Source organism: Micropterus dolomieu, linkage group LG10, assembly GCF_021292245.1.
Source record: "Micropterus dolomieu isolate WLL.071019.BEF.003 ecotype Adirondacks linkage group LG10, ASM2129224v1, whole genome shotgun sequence".
Taxonomy (NCBI): domain Eukaryota; kingdom Metazoa; phylum Chordata; class Actinopteri; order Centrarchiformes; family Centrarchidae; genus Micropterus; species Micropterus dolomieu.
The window spans coordinates 19590736-19604275 of NC_060159.1; the positions used below are offsets into that span (position 1 = coordinate 19590736).

At 40.1% G+C, this 13540-nt stretch overlaps 1 protein-coding gene across 2 annotated transcripts in view; it reads left to right on the plus strand.

The window, feature by feature from the left end:
• Positions 1–13540, plus strand: part of rngtt (RNA guanylyltransferase and 5'-phosphatase) — a 105502-nt gene that overhangs the window by 8615 nt on the left and 83347 nt on the right. For both annotated transcript variants that reach the window (XM_046060681.1, XM_046060679.1), the window contains exons 7-8: positions 3533–3642; positions 4399–4500. In XM_046060681.1, coding sequence (XP_045916637.1) covers positions 3533–3642; positions 4399–4500 — 212 coding nt within the window. The remainder of the gene's footprint in view (positions 1–3532; positions 3643–4398; positions 4501–13540) is intronic.

Below are 13540 nucleotides of genomic sequence, written 5' to 3' on the forward strand. Positions count from 1 at the left end.
CGTCACTGGTGTTACAGTGAATTTGCAATCAAGGCAAATGTAACAGTTGCTTTGTATGAGTTCAGTAGGCAAGTTTAGGGGAAGGAAGCCATTGAGAGAGCAGCAGACTGTGTGATTTCACTGTCATTAACGAGTACTGTCTCTTGATTGAGTGGCCTACCTCAGAGTCCAGCTGGTTGCGGTAGGGCTGCAACTAATGACTATTTTCATAGTCGACTAATCTGGTAATTATTTATTCAATTAGTCGACTAGTCACGAGTATTTTTGTCACCCCCAAACCCTAATTAAACCATTTACCTAATTAAATATCTTTCAAGTGAATTACTGATCTCCAACACACAAACTAACTAAACCTAACTAGCTAATGTTACCATTAAGTGAACGAGTTTTACTATTCAGAATGAACGCCAGGGTGAAACCAGGGAAGAAGACAAGACAGCATAGGCTACTCCTATAATTCACTGATTATACAAACTTTAAAACTTCTAACTGTTTAGCAAAGATTTTTGCTTTGGAACTATATGAAATAAAAGGAAGTACTAACACCAGAACTGTACACTAACAATGTAATGTCTATTTAGAACAATAAAGCAACAGTCCCCTTTCATAATACTTCTGGAGTTATTTTCCAGAAGTGCTTATAAGTTTTAGGCAATAACTCAGTGGAGAATGTTCTGTAGGCTACATCTCGAGCCAGATGTTCCTTAATGTACTTTAAACCATTACTCATTACTAATAACTTTTATATTGCCAGTGTTGTGTTGGACAGATTTGTGCTGCGGCAGTGGTCTGAGTAACTGGTGCCAGGCTCTATGGGTGTGACTGGCTGGCCGGCTCGCACTGCTAACCTCGCGGGCACTTGTGGAGCTTGTCAACCCCAAAAACGTTTGAACACATTTTCGATTCGCCATCAACTGCCAATATTCAAATCCTACACAGTTGATTTCTCACCTCAAAACCGCTCAAAAGTGTATTTAGTGATGAAATGGCATACAAAACTTGTAAAAACAAAAGCCGTTCTGCTGTTTGCATCTTTCTACTTTTATTTTCCGCTTCTCGCATGAATGCTGCTTCTTCGTGAGAAGTCTAACAGTCATGGCAGACAGTGGAAGCGATACTGCCCCCAGCACTTCCTGTAGTGCATTGCAGTTAGAAATAAACAACCAGAAATGTTCCTAATATGAAGATTGCTATCTCTCCCTTAAACGGCATCTATGTAACGATGCGTCGTCAATGAAATTTCACGTCAATTAATTTTTATAGTCGACGTCGTCGATTAAGTCGACTAATCGTTGCAGCCCTAGTTTGCGGCCAGTTGGCTGTCATGAAAAAAAACCCGTCTTAAAATCTGTTCAAAAGTAGAAGAATGGTGGCACACAGTCAAAAAAACCCGATCCCTCAGAGCTTTACATTTAATTAAAATTATGCTGTCTTTTTTTCCCCCTCCGAGTGATACAATCTGCTTGGATTAAGCACTTACGAGTTTTGATGTGAAATGTAGAAACACTGCTCTGTTATAGTGGATAGTACATGCTTAGGTTAATCAGTGATAGGCTTCAAGGGAGTGAAGCACATGTGGCTACAGTTTGTGTTGGGAAAGTTTTCTTGTCCTGAAGGGTTCGAGATATTTGAGGTGGGAGTCAAAGGAATCAGATTTCTGGAAGAGGAGCAGCAGCAGCAGCAGTCCCCTGTCTTTGCCTACACAGGATGCATTCAGGCACAGTACTTGGCGTAGGTCACCCCCGTTTTGGCAGTGCTCGGGGCCCAACACACAATCTCTGTAGTCTTGGGAGTAAAACAGACTTGTGTAAAAAAAAAAAAAAAAAAAAAAAAAAAGGCTTAAAGTGTAGACAGGTTATTACACATTAAGACTTGGGTCTCATATAAACAGTAGAACACAGTTAATTTCTTTGAAAATCAGTTTGATTATTTTGTGTGGGTTTGGATACATTTGTTCTCATAATATGCACGAATGTTTTTAACGATAGTGTGACAATGATTTCATCCATGTCACCCAGCCCCATCTTCACCAAGGTGATCCAGATTTTAAAAACAGTGTTGTTGTTGATTTCTCTCCTCACTGCAGCCATTCATACACCAACGTATGCGCTAATGGTACTTAGGGTAACACACATTATCATACCACATCAGTTTCTGTTGTAATAGCATATACTAGCATATTATACCAGTTAGCAAGACTTGGCAGCATAAGAGGGAAAAGGTCATGTCAAAAGAGAAATAAGTGAGATGAAGTGAATGAGCAAGAATCATTCTTAGTTGAAAAAGGAGCGAGGCAGATATCATTCACATGGTTAAAAGGGAGTTTTTCCTTGCCATTGTCGCCAAGTGCTCACTCGTGGTGGGAATTGTTGGGTCTCTGTATAGACACACAAACACAATAGGCACTGAGTACAGTAGGGATGGACCGATATGTTGTTTTCCGGGCTGATCCCGATTATTAGTAACCAGTTAGACCGATTTGTGGAACCGATATACATTGGCTGTAAAATATTTTATCTTGATGTCAAAATTTGGAATTGCACAAACTCCAACACAAAACTTTGTTGAAAATAACAAGATTAAAGTTAATTGTCATGTTTAATCTTTATAAATAGTAAATTAAATGAATTAGAGATCCATCCCAGAGATTGACTTGTTTAACTATGAGTGATAAATTATCATAAACTCTGTCTTTACCTGCTGCCATTTATAAACAGGCTACAGACAGAGGGGTTTAGCTTGTTTATAACTAACTAGTAGCCGAGCTAGCACATGTGCTTGTGTAAAAGCAAAACACAGCTGCGGTGGATGAGACAAAGCAAATTAAAATATTGCTTGGTACAAGTTCCTGCTTGTTGTACTGATGCAGTATCAGCCTTTTACTAGTAGCACTAGTATTTTTTTAATTAATTATATCGGCTATCTGTTTTTAAAATGACCGATGCAGATTATTGAAAACTGCTGAATATCGGCGCTGATAATCGGCCAGGCTGATTATTGGTTGACCCCTAGAGTACAGGCTAGACCTGCTTTATATTAAAAGTGAAATGAGAATATCTTCTGTTATGAATTGGCGCTATATAAATAAAATTGAATTTAAATTTAATAGATAGGAGATGATGCATAAAGGAGTGTAAGGGTGACTGTAGTGAGGGGGTGAGGAGCGAGGCATCAGTAGAGTAGAAGCAGAGGAGCTGGGTTTATGCGGTGGATTCATAAAATAATTAAAGTGAGAAGGGTTTTCAAAGCGGAGATGTCAAAAGGAAATGTGGATTCATAATATATCTAGCTGTTGTCTATGCACACGGTGATTCACAAAACAAATAAGGTACGAGGTAGATTTATTTAGCATTTTACAACACCGGGTTGTATAGTGAGATGAAGTTCCCTTTATGCTACTCACAAATAGCAAATGCTACATACAAATTTTTTTACACTAGAATAAGAAAAAGCAGCTGTTTGGAAAGTATCGCCGGAATTTGAATTCAATCCAAGTTCAACCTTCTGTTTTCTCTCTTGTTTTTCCTCCCAGGGTGCAGTATTCCTTGAAGGCATCACAGTGAAAGGCGTCACACAGGTCACCACACAACCCAAACTAGGAGATATCCAAAGAAAGTGTCAGGAGATGGCTGAGTGGGACAAGTAAGAACCACCTTTCACTCTCCTCATACCCCTCTGGGAAACTGTGTGGGTGTCTACGTACACACGTGTGAGTGCGTACTGTACAGTGATGGGAGTGACTCATTCGTCGTAAATCACCTTTTTTTTTTTTTAAGATCTTGACACTTTCCGACAGGAGGCTGAGTCAGGAATAGATTTTTCCTTTCTGGAGAAATATGCAGCTGCAGCTCGACAGCTGCGTCTTGTCACAGCAGAAGGAACAGTCCACGCTGCTATTTCCAAAGTTGTTGTTTTTCTATTATACCTGCGACTGCTAATGGACGGTTATGCTGACAACATCAAATTAAGGAATTTTGGGATAGTATTCCTAAAAATCTTCAATGAGTTAAAGATGGATATAGTTACTAAGTGATACTCATCTGTAGAGGAGGTCCTATAAAGTGTTAATATAAAGTGTTATCATTTACACAAAAGTTCATGTATTTTATATGATTTTCAATGTTATGTTCTTATTGTATTTATGCTGAATCTATCATTTCATGAACTTTTTCATGTTTTATTAGGAGTATTGATATTGGGACAGACCATGTATCTTTGTCTTTTTTTGACTTTTGTCGTTGGTTGTAGGTTTTATATTATATATAAAGTACATGTGTTTGTGAGGGTTGGGTGTGAAAATAGATTAATACTAGTGGTCAGAGTGGTGAGAGTCTGGTGATCGAATTAATCAGTTAGAAGCACAAATATAACACGTGTGTGTGTTCATTCTTGTTGCAGGTCTGGTTTTCCTGGTGCTCAGCCTGTGTCCATGGACAGGCAAAACCTTCGGTTCCTGGAACAGAATCCATACAAAGTCAGCTGGAAAGCCGATGGCACACGGTGGGTCTATTGTTCATGGGATTTCTTTTACAATAAAACATGGACTCCTCGTCCAATACAGGTATAATTCTTTGCGTCTCTGACCAGACCGATTGGCTTCTCCTCCCATTCATTAGGCTCTTTTTGGAGAGTCGAGATGTATACATGAACCACAGTGGTGACTGTATAGCAGATGTGGACTATGGTATGGTAAAATGGCTTCATTGATGGAGCCACAGACTAAACAGGAGGATTGTGTCCACTGCGGAATAGGAAATATAATAGCTCTTTTTCTTTCCTGTCACATTTTGGATTGAAAGTGTTGTTTGCTCTTGTTGTATGGCTCTGTTGCCAAAAGCTAATATTAAGGGGCTGGAGGGGGATTTTAGTATTCCAGTAGTCTGCTATGAAGCACTACATCTCTCGCTGGTGCAAATGTGCAGTGTGGTGGTGAATATTTAATGACTGCTGTCAATTTTACATATCGGTGCTTTAATTTCCTGTAAGAGTGAGACTACAGAGTACAGATCTGGCCCCCGACCAAGATGTGTATAATCGACTGCCGTCATCTGCTAGTGCTTGAAAGTGTCTTTACTAAGTTTTGCTCTTAAATTTGTATAGAGAGCGATACTGAGCTTGTCTTCTCCTGCCTCGAGCACTTGTCCTTCACCCCATTTTTCCCTTCAGCTACTTGAAGAGGCTTTCTTTAGACACAAGAAACAGACAGTGACACATCTTATGCTAGATATGAGATCTCGCTCATATCGTAGCAAAATAGGATACTACTACTTTGTCTTTAAATTTTAACATTAACGCAGCAAAATGCACAGATAGCATTATAAAAAAAACATAGAGACTAACCTTATCATGCGATATCTGTTTAAAGTAAATCTTTTTTTTAACCTTGTTTTTCTTTTTTTTTTACCCTGGAATTCCATTATTTAACAAAGCTGTCAACCTCAAAACAAGAAACACATGAAATGAAATGTTCTAGTTATTTTTGTTAATCTAATAATCAGAATTTCTCCATGAATCTGTTGATACACAGACCGACTGATCCGTTTGTGCCTTTCAAGAATAAGGCTATAAATCCTGATAATAGTCCCCAAGTGCTGTATTTACTCCTGTTTGCGAAACTTATACTGAAAACTACTCTGCACAACTTTTTCTGAAAATAACCAAGCCTTTTTTACAAAATGAAACTATATTTTGTTAGCTGGTTTTTAAAGATGGATATCTTCAGTATGAACAAGCGGGCATGGGACTGAGTGCCACAGAAAGGAAAGTCAAAAAGGATTGAGAGTTTGACTAACACAGTAGCCGTCTTTCTACGACATGTGCGTTTTGAAGTATCCCATTAGAAAAGCAAAATTTGTTTTTACGCTTGCTTAAGGTGGTTTTTACCTTTGTCAAAACAGAGTGAATGCGCTAAATGGAAGATGGAAACACTTTTTCCAAATAAGTTCTTACATAGCAAACTTTTCATTCACCTCGCGGCTGGTAACGCTCATTTGTGCTCTCGGCAGGTAGCCTTCATCATCTGTTCTGCCGAATTATGCATTCACCCCTTAAAGGTCCTTCTCAGATCCTTTGCTCTGCACACTGATTAAACGGGGTTATCACTGCATATTCTTGCTGAATCTCCTTCTGAGTGTAATAAAATATTAATGACTGTGATCGTTCATAAAATATATACTTCGATTATTTTATCACCATTGATGAACCCCACAAAGGATATTATAGCGTTTAAAAGCATTATTTGGAGGCACGCATGCAAAACTCGGCATAACACCGGATATTCCCATAACGGAGACATGGCTGGCAACTTTCCCGCTTGAAACACATTTCTGAGGACCTCTCCATTTTTTTTCTAAGATCAGTGGCCATTGGGTTCATGCGACAGGTTTTGTTTATCGTTTGGAATCAACTGGCCAAAGCCTGATTTATTTGCTTCAAACCAGCTGATGGAAAGGTACATATTCAGCTTTTTTCTTTTTGCAACATTTCAAAAGTACGCTTAAAATACGCTTAAAATTCACATGACCATTAGATGGAAACATGGCTGTTGTTGTTTTTGTAGACAAATTTGAATTCTTATCCTAGATGTAGTCCTGAGTTGTTTTTCTAAGCTAGTATTGGAGTATACTCAGCCACCATAATAATTTAGAGTTTATTCTCACGGGAACATATTGTGCTTGAGGCTAATTGAAATTTATTAATCCTAGGTGTAATTCAATCAGTCCCGTGTGTGTGTGTGTGTGTGTCTAACATTGGAGTTGAGAGGGTATTGATATACTCTGTGATTTCATACCTCCTCCTGCCTTGACCCACTTTTTCTTGAAAGCTCGAAACTTTACAAATAAAGTCAGATTTGAATTAAACATCAGCGTATTTGTCAATATAAGAAGGTCTGGGGTTTATACCTTGGTCGTCCCAGGCCTTTCTGTGTGTAGTCAGCATGTTCTCCCTGTGTCTGCCTGGGCGCTCTCCGGGTGCTCCAGCTTCCTCCCACCATCCAAAGACATGCAGGTTAATTGGTGACTGTAAATTGCTCTTAGGTGTGGGTGTGAATGTGAATGTTAGTGGTTGTACGTTTCTGTTTGCCCTGTGATGGACTGGCGACCTGTCCAGGCTGTACCTCCGCTCCAGCCCCCCCCCCCCCCCCCCCCCCCCCCCCCCCCCCCCCCCCCCCCCCCCCCCCCCCGCCCCCGCGACCCTGCACTGATAAGCAGGTATAGATAATGGATGGATGGACGTATTTGTCGTTATCATACATAATGTTAGTGCTGCCCTAATACATGCAACCCTTCCTGCCAGTCGGTATTCTTCTTGACTGCTGAAACTGATTTCCAGACAGTTGGAGGACTTTATAAAAAGAAGAAACTTGGAGATGTGCTGTGCAGTAAAACTTCACTATGTCATATAAACAACAGTAAGCCATAACAACATAGAAAGTGTTGTCGCATCAATGGTTTTTGGATTCATATGCACTAATATATTTTTCAGGAGCTGTAAAACAATGCTGCATCCTATCTTACAATATAGATACATTTCCAACTCCTGAGAGAATATGTGCAAGTTCTTTAAGTTTGTTGACTCGATGACAGAAAGTTGGAGTTGCTGTTCATTTCCTCCTATGTGCAAACAACGGAGATCAGAACGTCAACCTCAGCATATTTACATTGCAAAAGGTTTGATTTGGTAGACAATAAACTTGTTTCTGTTTTGTCAGGATTGTGCCAGTTTTTTAAATTGACACAGCGACTGTGCCGTATGTCTGTCAGAGGCTAAAGGAATTTGCAGAAAGGATAGATGCAGGGCTGTTGGGTGGTTATTAGTGATAGATCGATTAATCTTTCTGATATCTGGTATTTAGAGATAATAGACATTGGCCAATGCGGATACTCAACAAAGCCAATATACAAAAAGTATCTGCAGGCAGCCTTGTCAGCGTTTCTCCCATCCTAAATGACAGCAAATCTAAAACCATTACTGGCTAGTGTTAAATAATTATTGTTATACTGTTGAGAATAATGCAGTTGAATGATGTCCCCTCTGACAAACTGTACCCCGCTCTCCCTTAAACACCAATCACCTTCAGAAATCCACATCAAAATGTTACTGGCTAAGAAAACATATATATATAAGATTGTACTCTGCATGCAATAATGGAATTATACAAAAAATGTGGCTATTCACACAATTGTAGCCTTGCTGTTGCATGCAGGTAATAAGTTTGTGCCAAAGCTTGCATTTGATAGTGAGGAGTCTTTTATTCTGTCTGCGAGGGACAGCCTGTGCTTCCCTGCTGCTTCTCTGATATTACTTTATTCTGCTGAACTGAGAAATGGATCACAGCTTCTTTTTTTTTTTTTTTTTTTTTATAAAGTGGGCTACCTTTCTAGTGCCTTGCCTGAACCACTATGCTGTTAAAATTATGCAGAAAATAGCCGCGTCTTTTATGTAAGTTTGGCTTTTGTGTGAAATTCAATTTCCACAAAAGAAGTGGTGATGATGAGAGACAGTTTGGTTAAGAAATCCATCAGATTTTTTTAATGATTAAAATTCCACAGGTGTGGCTCTGGACAAAAACGGACAACAAACAGCCGCATTAAATCCAAGACAGAAGGATGTGTGCTCAGTGGATATAAGCAAACACTATAAAAGAAGATTCACACTTTTAATCAGTATTTTTTTGGCTCTGTTAATCCTCAAATCTCTCTGATGATTAAAAAAAAAGTATGAATTCTGAAAAAAAATCTGTTGTAATATGTGGAGGGCTTGCACTGCATCAGATAAGATTAATGAGTTTTGAGGTTCTGTAGATTTTCAGTGAGATTTCTTGATTTCAGTGGTGCAGTGTGATCTTAATTTGTCATTCTCCTCATGCATTGCATGGAGTGTGCAGAGAATTTCTTATTAGGTGTCCTACTTTCTAGGCAGTGGCATGTTTAAGACCTGAAATGGATTTTTAATAGGAAATTTACCATTTCAAGGTGGTCCGGAAAGATTTTTCTCTTTGCATATTGCCAGAGGTTCTCATTTAAGTATTACATATTCTAAATCCTTCCAGCTTATCCTTTGTTACTTGGGTGATGATAAGAGTTTCCCATTCTAATGCAAGTCATTCTTACTTTAAAAATGAGTAATTTCCTTTTTTATTTCATACAAAAAGCAGGAAAGGGTTATTTGAGCAAATGTGTTTTCGACGACATCTAACGCTCTGACAGACTTGCCCTGAGTCCCACATGGGTGATTCTGCAGTCTCTTCTTATGGCCATGGAGCAATGCATCAACAATTCTGACAGCCTAACTGCCTTGCTCAGTTGCACAAATAACAGACAGTATGGTGACAAAGTACTAAACCAACCCCCTCTCACCTAAAATATTATGCTGCAGACCAGTCATACAGTGAAATAACTGCCTGCTTTCTGCCAAGAAGGTGTCTTCTAATGGGCTTTCCAAAGGACAGCACATCAGTGGATTTGCCAAAAGGAGAGGCATAGGATGAGTTGGGTTTTTAATCAACTTGTTGTAGAGCCTTCTGTCAGGGCTAGATTGGTTTGCGCCCCAGAGAGGAAAAGGAGGAGGGAGAGGGGCCAATTACGTCCATGGGACTTTAAACAAACAATGCTGCTCAGCTTGGACTTTATTAGAGAGATTGGACTTGAGAAAGACTTGAACTTTTTTAATTTTCTACTCCAAGTCCTACTGTCTCCCTGACTACCACTTCAGTCACTCTTTTCTTTGATGTGCCAGATTAGATGTTTGAGTCAAAGAGAGTTTAATATGGCTGTTTTCTGTTTATTGGCTGGTTATTACTTGTGTTTTATGGTCTCTGTTAATTTATGTTGTCTAGAACCCTGCTTAGTGGATGACGCGCACACCAGACTGCACCAAAACTCTGTCATCCTCTCAGGGTAGTATTGTTACTAAACCATTGGGCTGCTTATTGCGACTTTGTGCATAAGTGGCTCCAAACAGTAACAGGTATGAACACGGGACACATTTTGGCTCACAAAAGTAGAAATTGTGTACCAGGGAATTAGTAAACTGCATTACAGCACATTTGTTTACTAGTACACCTGCTCTGTAATGCTTTATATCAAAGAAACCACTGGGACATGAGTTGCAAAAGCTGTAATGTAGGTTACTTGAGCTTTGCTGAGCACACACTCAGCTGCTATTCAGGAGACAGTTTGTACTTCTCTACATCTCTTACCTTTTTGTGTGACTCTTCATTGGCAGAAAAATGGGACGTTTATTTTACTTTACAAATGTGAGCTGTATGCTTCATTGAGAGTAGGGTTGGGCTGATGGATGATGCCATCGTCCATGGTGAGCCGCACGTCTGCTTATTATTGACGCAGCCTATCACTGAAACTGAAACCAACATCTCTGTGTGTTCACTGCTGCTTTACCTGGTACGTGCCTAGAACATCCACCGCGACTTGTAATGTAAGTTAATAGTCTACCAATATATCGAGTTCTGTCTGCGCGAGAACACGTGCATATAAGACTGCTGCCCCCTGATGACATCGTCTATCCTGATGTTTCATTGTAGACATCGTCCGATGGAAATTTTGTGGACATCGCCCAACCCTAATTGAGAGTGTTTTCAGTATGGTTTGTTTTTTACAAGAGAAAACTCTTGGTGGTTTCTGCAAATACATGTCCGGTTAACCTTCTCACCTCTGATGAAGTACACAGCCACTTCCCTAAGCTTTTATATGGGAAGCATACGGGAAATGCCGTGGATGAGACTGTCCCAAACGGGGCTAACACCAGATTTACTTTTATGCAAATTCGCTTAGACCCCCATTAGTAGGGATGCGAAATGTTTTTCTTGTGGTGACTTGTCAGTTGACATGTAGGAAGGTGTTGTTTAACCAAAGAAAAAAAGAATCTTGCCAGCAGCTTTCACAAAACTATCATGTGAAATAAACACATGTTCCTGTATGGTTAAAATTCTTCTTTTAGACGAGGCAATTCATTGTGTTTTTTCTGCATGTAACCTTTTCAATATATGTCAGAGCAGCACCAAATCAAGCAGAGCAGTATAGTATGTGCCATATGGACTGATCTTTTTTTGACTCTTAACTGTTGTATAATGAGAACTCAACCTGTCCTCTCTGGGTTTAACGGAGGAGTATCCCTGTTGACGCACCATTAATGATGTGCAAAGCTGCTGGATCTGATCTAAGGCCTCCCCTGGAGCTCAGCTGCTCTCAGTCATGCAGCAGAACTGCACTGCCAAAGCCCACACAATGGCCGTCTGTGCCTCATTAGGGCTAAAGTGCTCGTGGGACGGGGCTCAAGGATAAGGATAAAACCTGATGCTCACAGAACCCATGAGAGACGAGGAGAAAAGGAGGGATTGGGCAGGGAACATATTAGATTGAATATTTTCTGATTGGTAAGAGACGACAGTGGTTGCTGTTAACATAATGAGAGAGAGCAAGAGAGAGAAAGATGGATATGGTGAAAACGTGATGACTGAGAGGACCACTGGGAGTTATACAGCACTAAAGGCCTCCCTCTGCTTTCCTCTGAACGTACTTGACAGCGTTAGCCATGGCTAAATGGCCAATTAGACAGCAGGGTATCCACTTCTGCTCAATGCAGACCTGTAGTGTCCTCATAGGCTGACAGATCTTCTCTGTTGTGACAATTTGCCTATCTGTTTGATCTTCTCAGATGTTGGTCCTTTTTCTGAGATAAGATATCATCCCTTTGCACACGAGGATCTTCCTAAGCGCTGTAGGGGGGGGGATCATCATTTGCCTAAACTGAGCCATCCAGGCATTTCCTGTTCCCTTTCTTGTTGAGTGCAGTCTTCATTGCCTTCAGGTCATTTATGCCTTCATTGTGTCCACTCCCACCCCGAAAATGTCAGGGCAGCTATATCTGGCCCACTCGCCATTCTTTCCTTCTCCACCCACATTTTGTGTTTTTTCCCTGCAGTTTCCACAAGACTTTTGGATGACCTTGATGTTATGTCTTAAGGCTAGTGTTTTGTTGCGCTCCCCTGTCGTGACTGGAGGGGGAGTGGGGTCAGACTCATCGCTCTGAGCTCTCCACCGATCTCTTTTAACTGAAGAGTGCGTTGAGGATTATGATTACCACTTTCCTTGGCCAATGTGCTTAAGAAGCATTTGGGTATAATGGAAATAATTACGTTATGTCTAGCGTCTCACCCACTCCATAAAAACAAAAGCCCTTATTGAAATTTTCATCAGCTAACTGTAAAGGGAGTGCCATCTACCTACGCTTTTTATTCCTGAAGACACGTAAAAAGCAGAGCATTTATCAGGGAGAGGAGCTTTTTGTGAAACTGATGGTTTTCTCCTCTTGTCACCCCCCACCCAATTTCACTTGGTATTGAAACAGTAACTACATATTCACTGCCATTTTGAAAAGATTGTGCAGTCATGTTAGCCACTGAAAGAGGTCATTCCTTCAGAACTCAATAGTAATTTCACACCAAACTGTGCCTCACAAATGGCGGGACACGGCGTGCATTTTCTTGAGGGCAATTCTTTTCCCCATTAATTGTTTAGATTGTTTGTCAAGCAAAAATACCAAACCTTCTCTGGCCCCCTGCTTCTCCACTGTGAGGATTTATATTACATTATAGCATTGTACAATGAATATCTTTGAGATTAACTAGTGGTCAGACAAAGGAATCAATCTGAAGACATCAACTTTCTGGGGTGTTGTGATGGCCGTTTTGTACCATTTCTGACATTTTATAGACCAAAGGGTTCATTTTATGTAATAATCGAGAAGACATTCAGCAGATAAATCGCTAGTGAAAATAATCAAAATTTATTTATTTATCCTTTAAGTACAACCCTCCTTAAAGGCACAATTTTGCCACCAGTGCTGGCTTGTGTCAGCTGCTGTCCTATTCTGTACACAGATTCATTCTTGGAAGCTTGTCAACTTTCCTACTTTGATCCAGCTGGTATTGATGGCGTATTTATTACATCTAATCCCTTTTGTGATAATGGTGGAGAGTCACAGCAGGTATGAGAAATGCATAGCTTTGTCAGTGGGGAAGTCATTAATCTCAAATCCATCTCCGTCACCAGACTTTTGTTATCGCTTGAGTTTGTACACCGCCAAAGTTTTCTACCCAGTTTCGTGGCATCAATCCCCCAATGTGTTAAAGTTGCATGATGATTATCCTCTGTTTTCAGCGGCATTGATTAGGATACTTAACCTTTGGAAACATAGCAGGACAGCAGTTGCTCATTAGGACATTTACAGTTCATCCTGCTTTATTCACCACTTGGTATTTTGTGTTAAAGAGCAGCAGGCAGCCCTCAAAGTGTAATGAGGTTCATAAGAGCCTGTAATGAAGCCACAGCATTGCCAGATAAAATGTGCATTTGTTAATAGTGTTTTATTTATACATTTACAGTCAAGTCATGTACACTATTATCCGTCTCCTCCTCACAACAGCATGCCTCAAAAGACTTTCCAAAGATAAGCCCACTCCAGCCTCACTAATTATTCAGAATACAAAATGATGGAACAATCAGTTGATTAATGACAT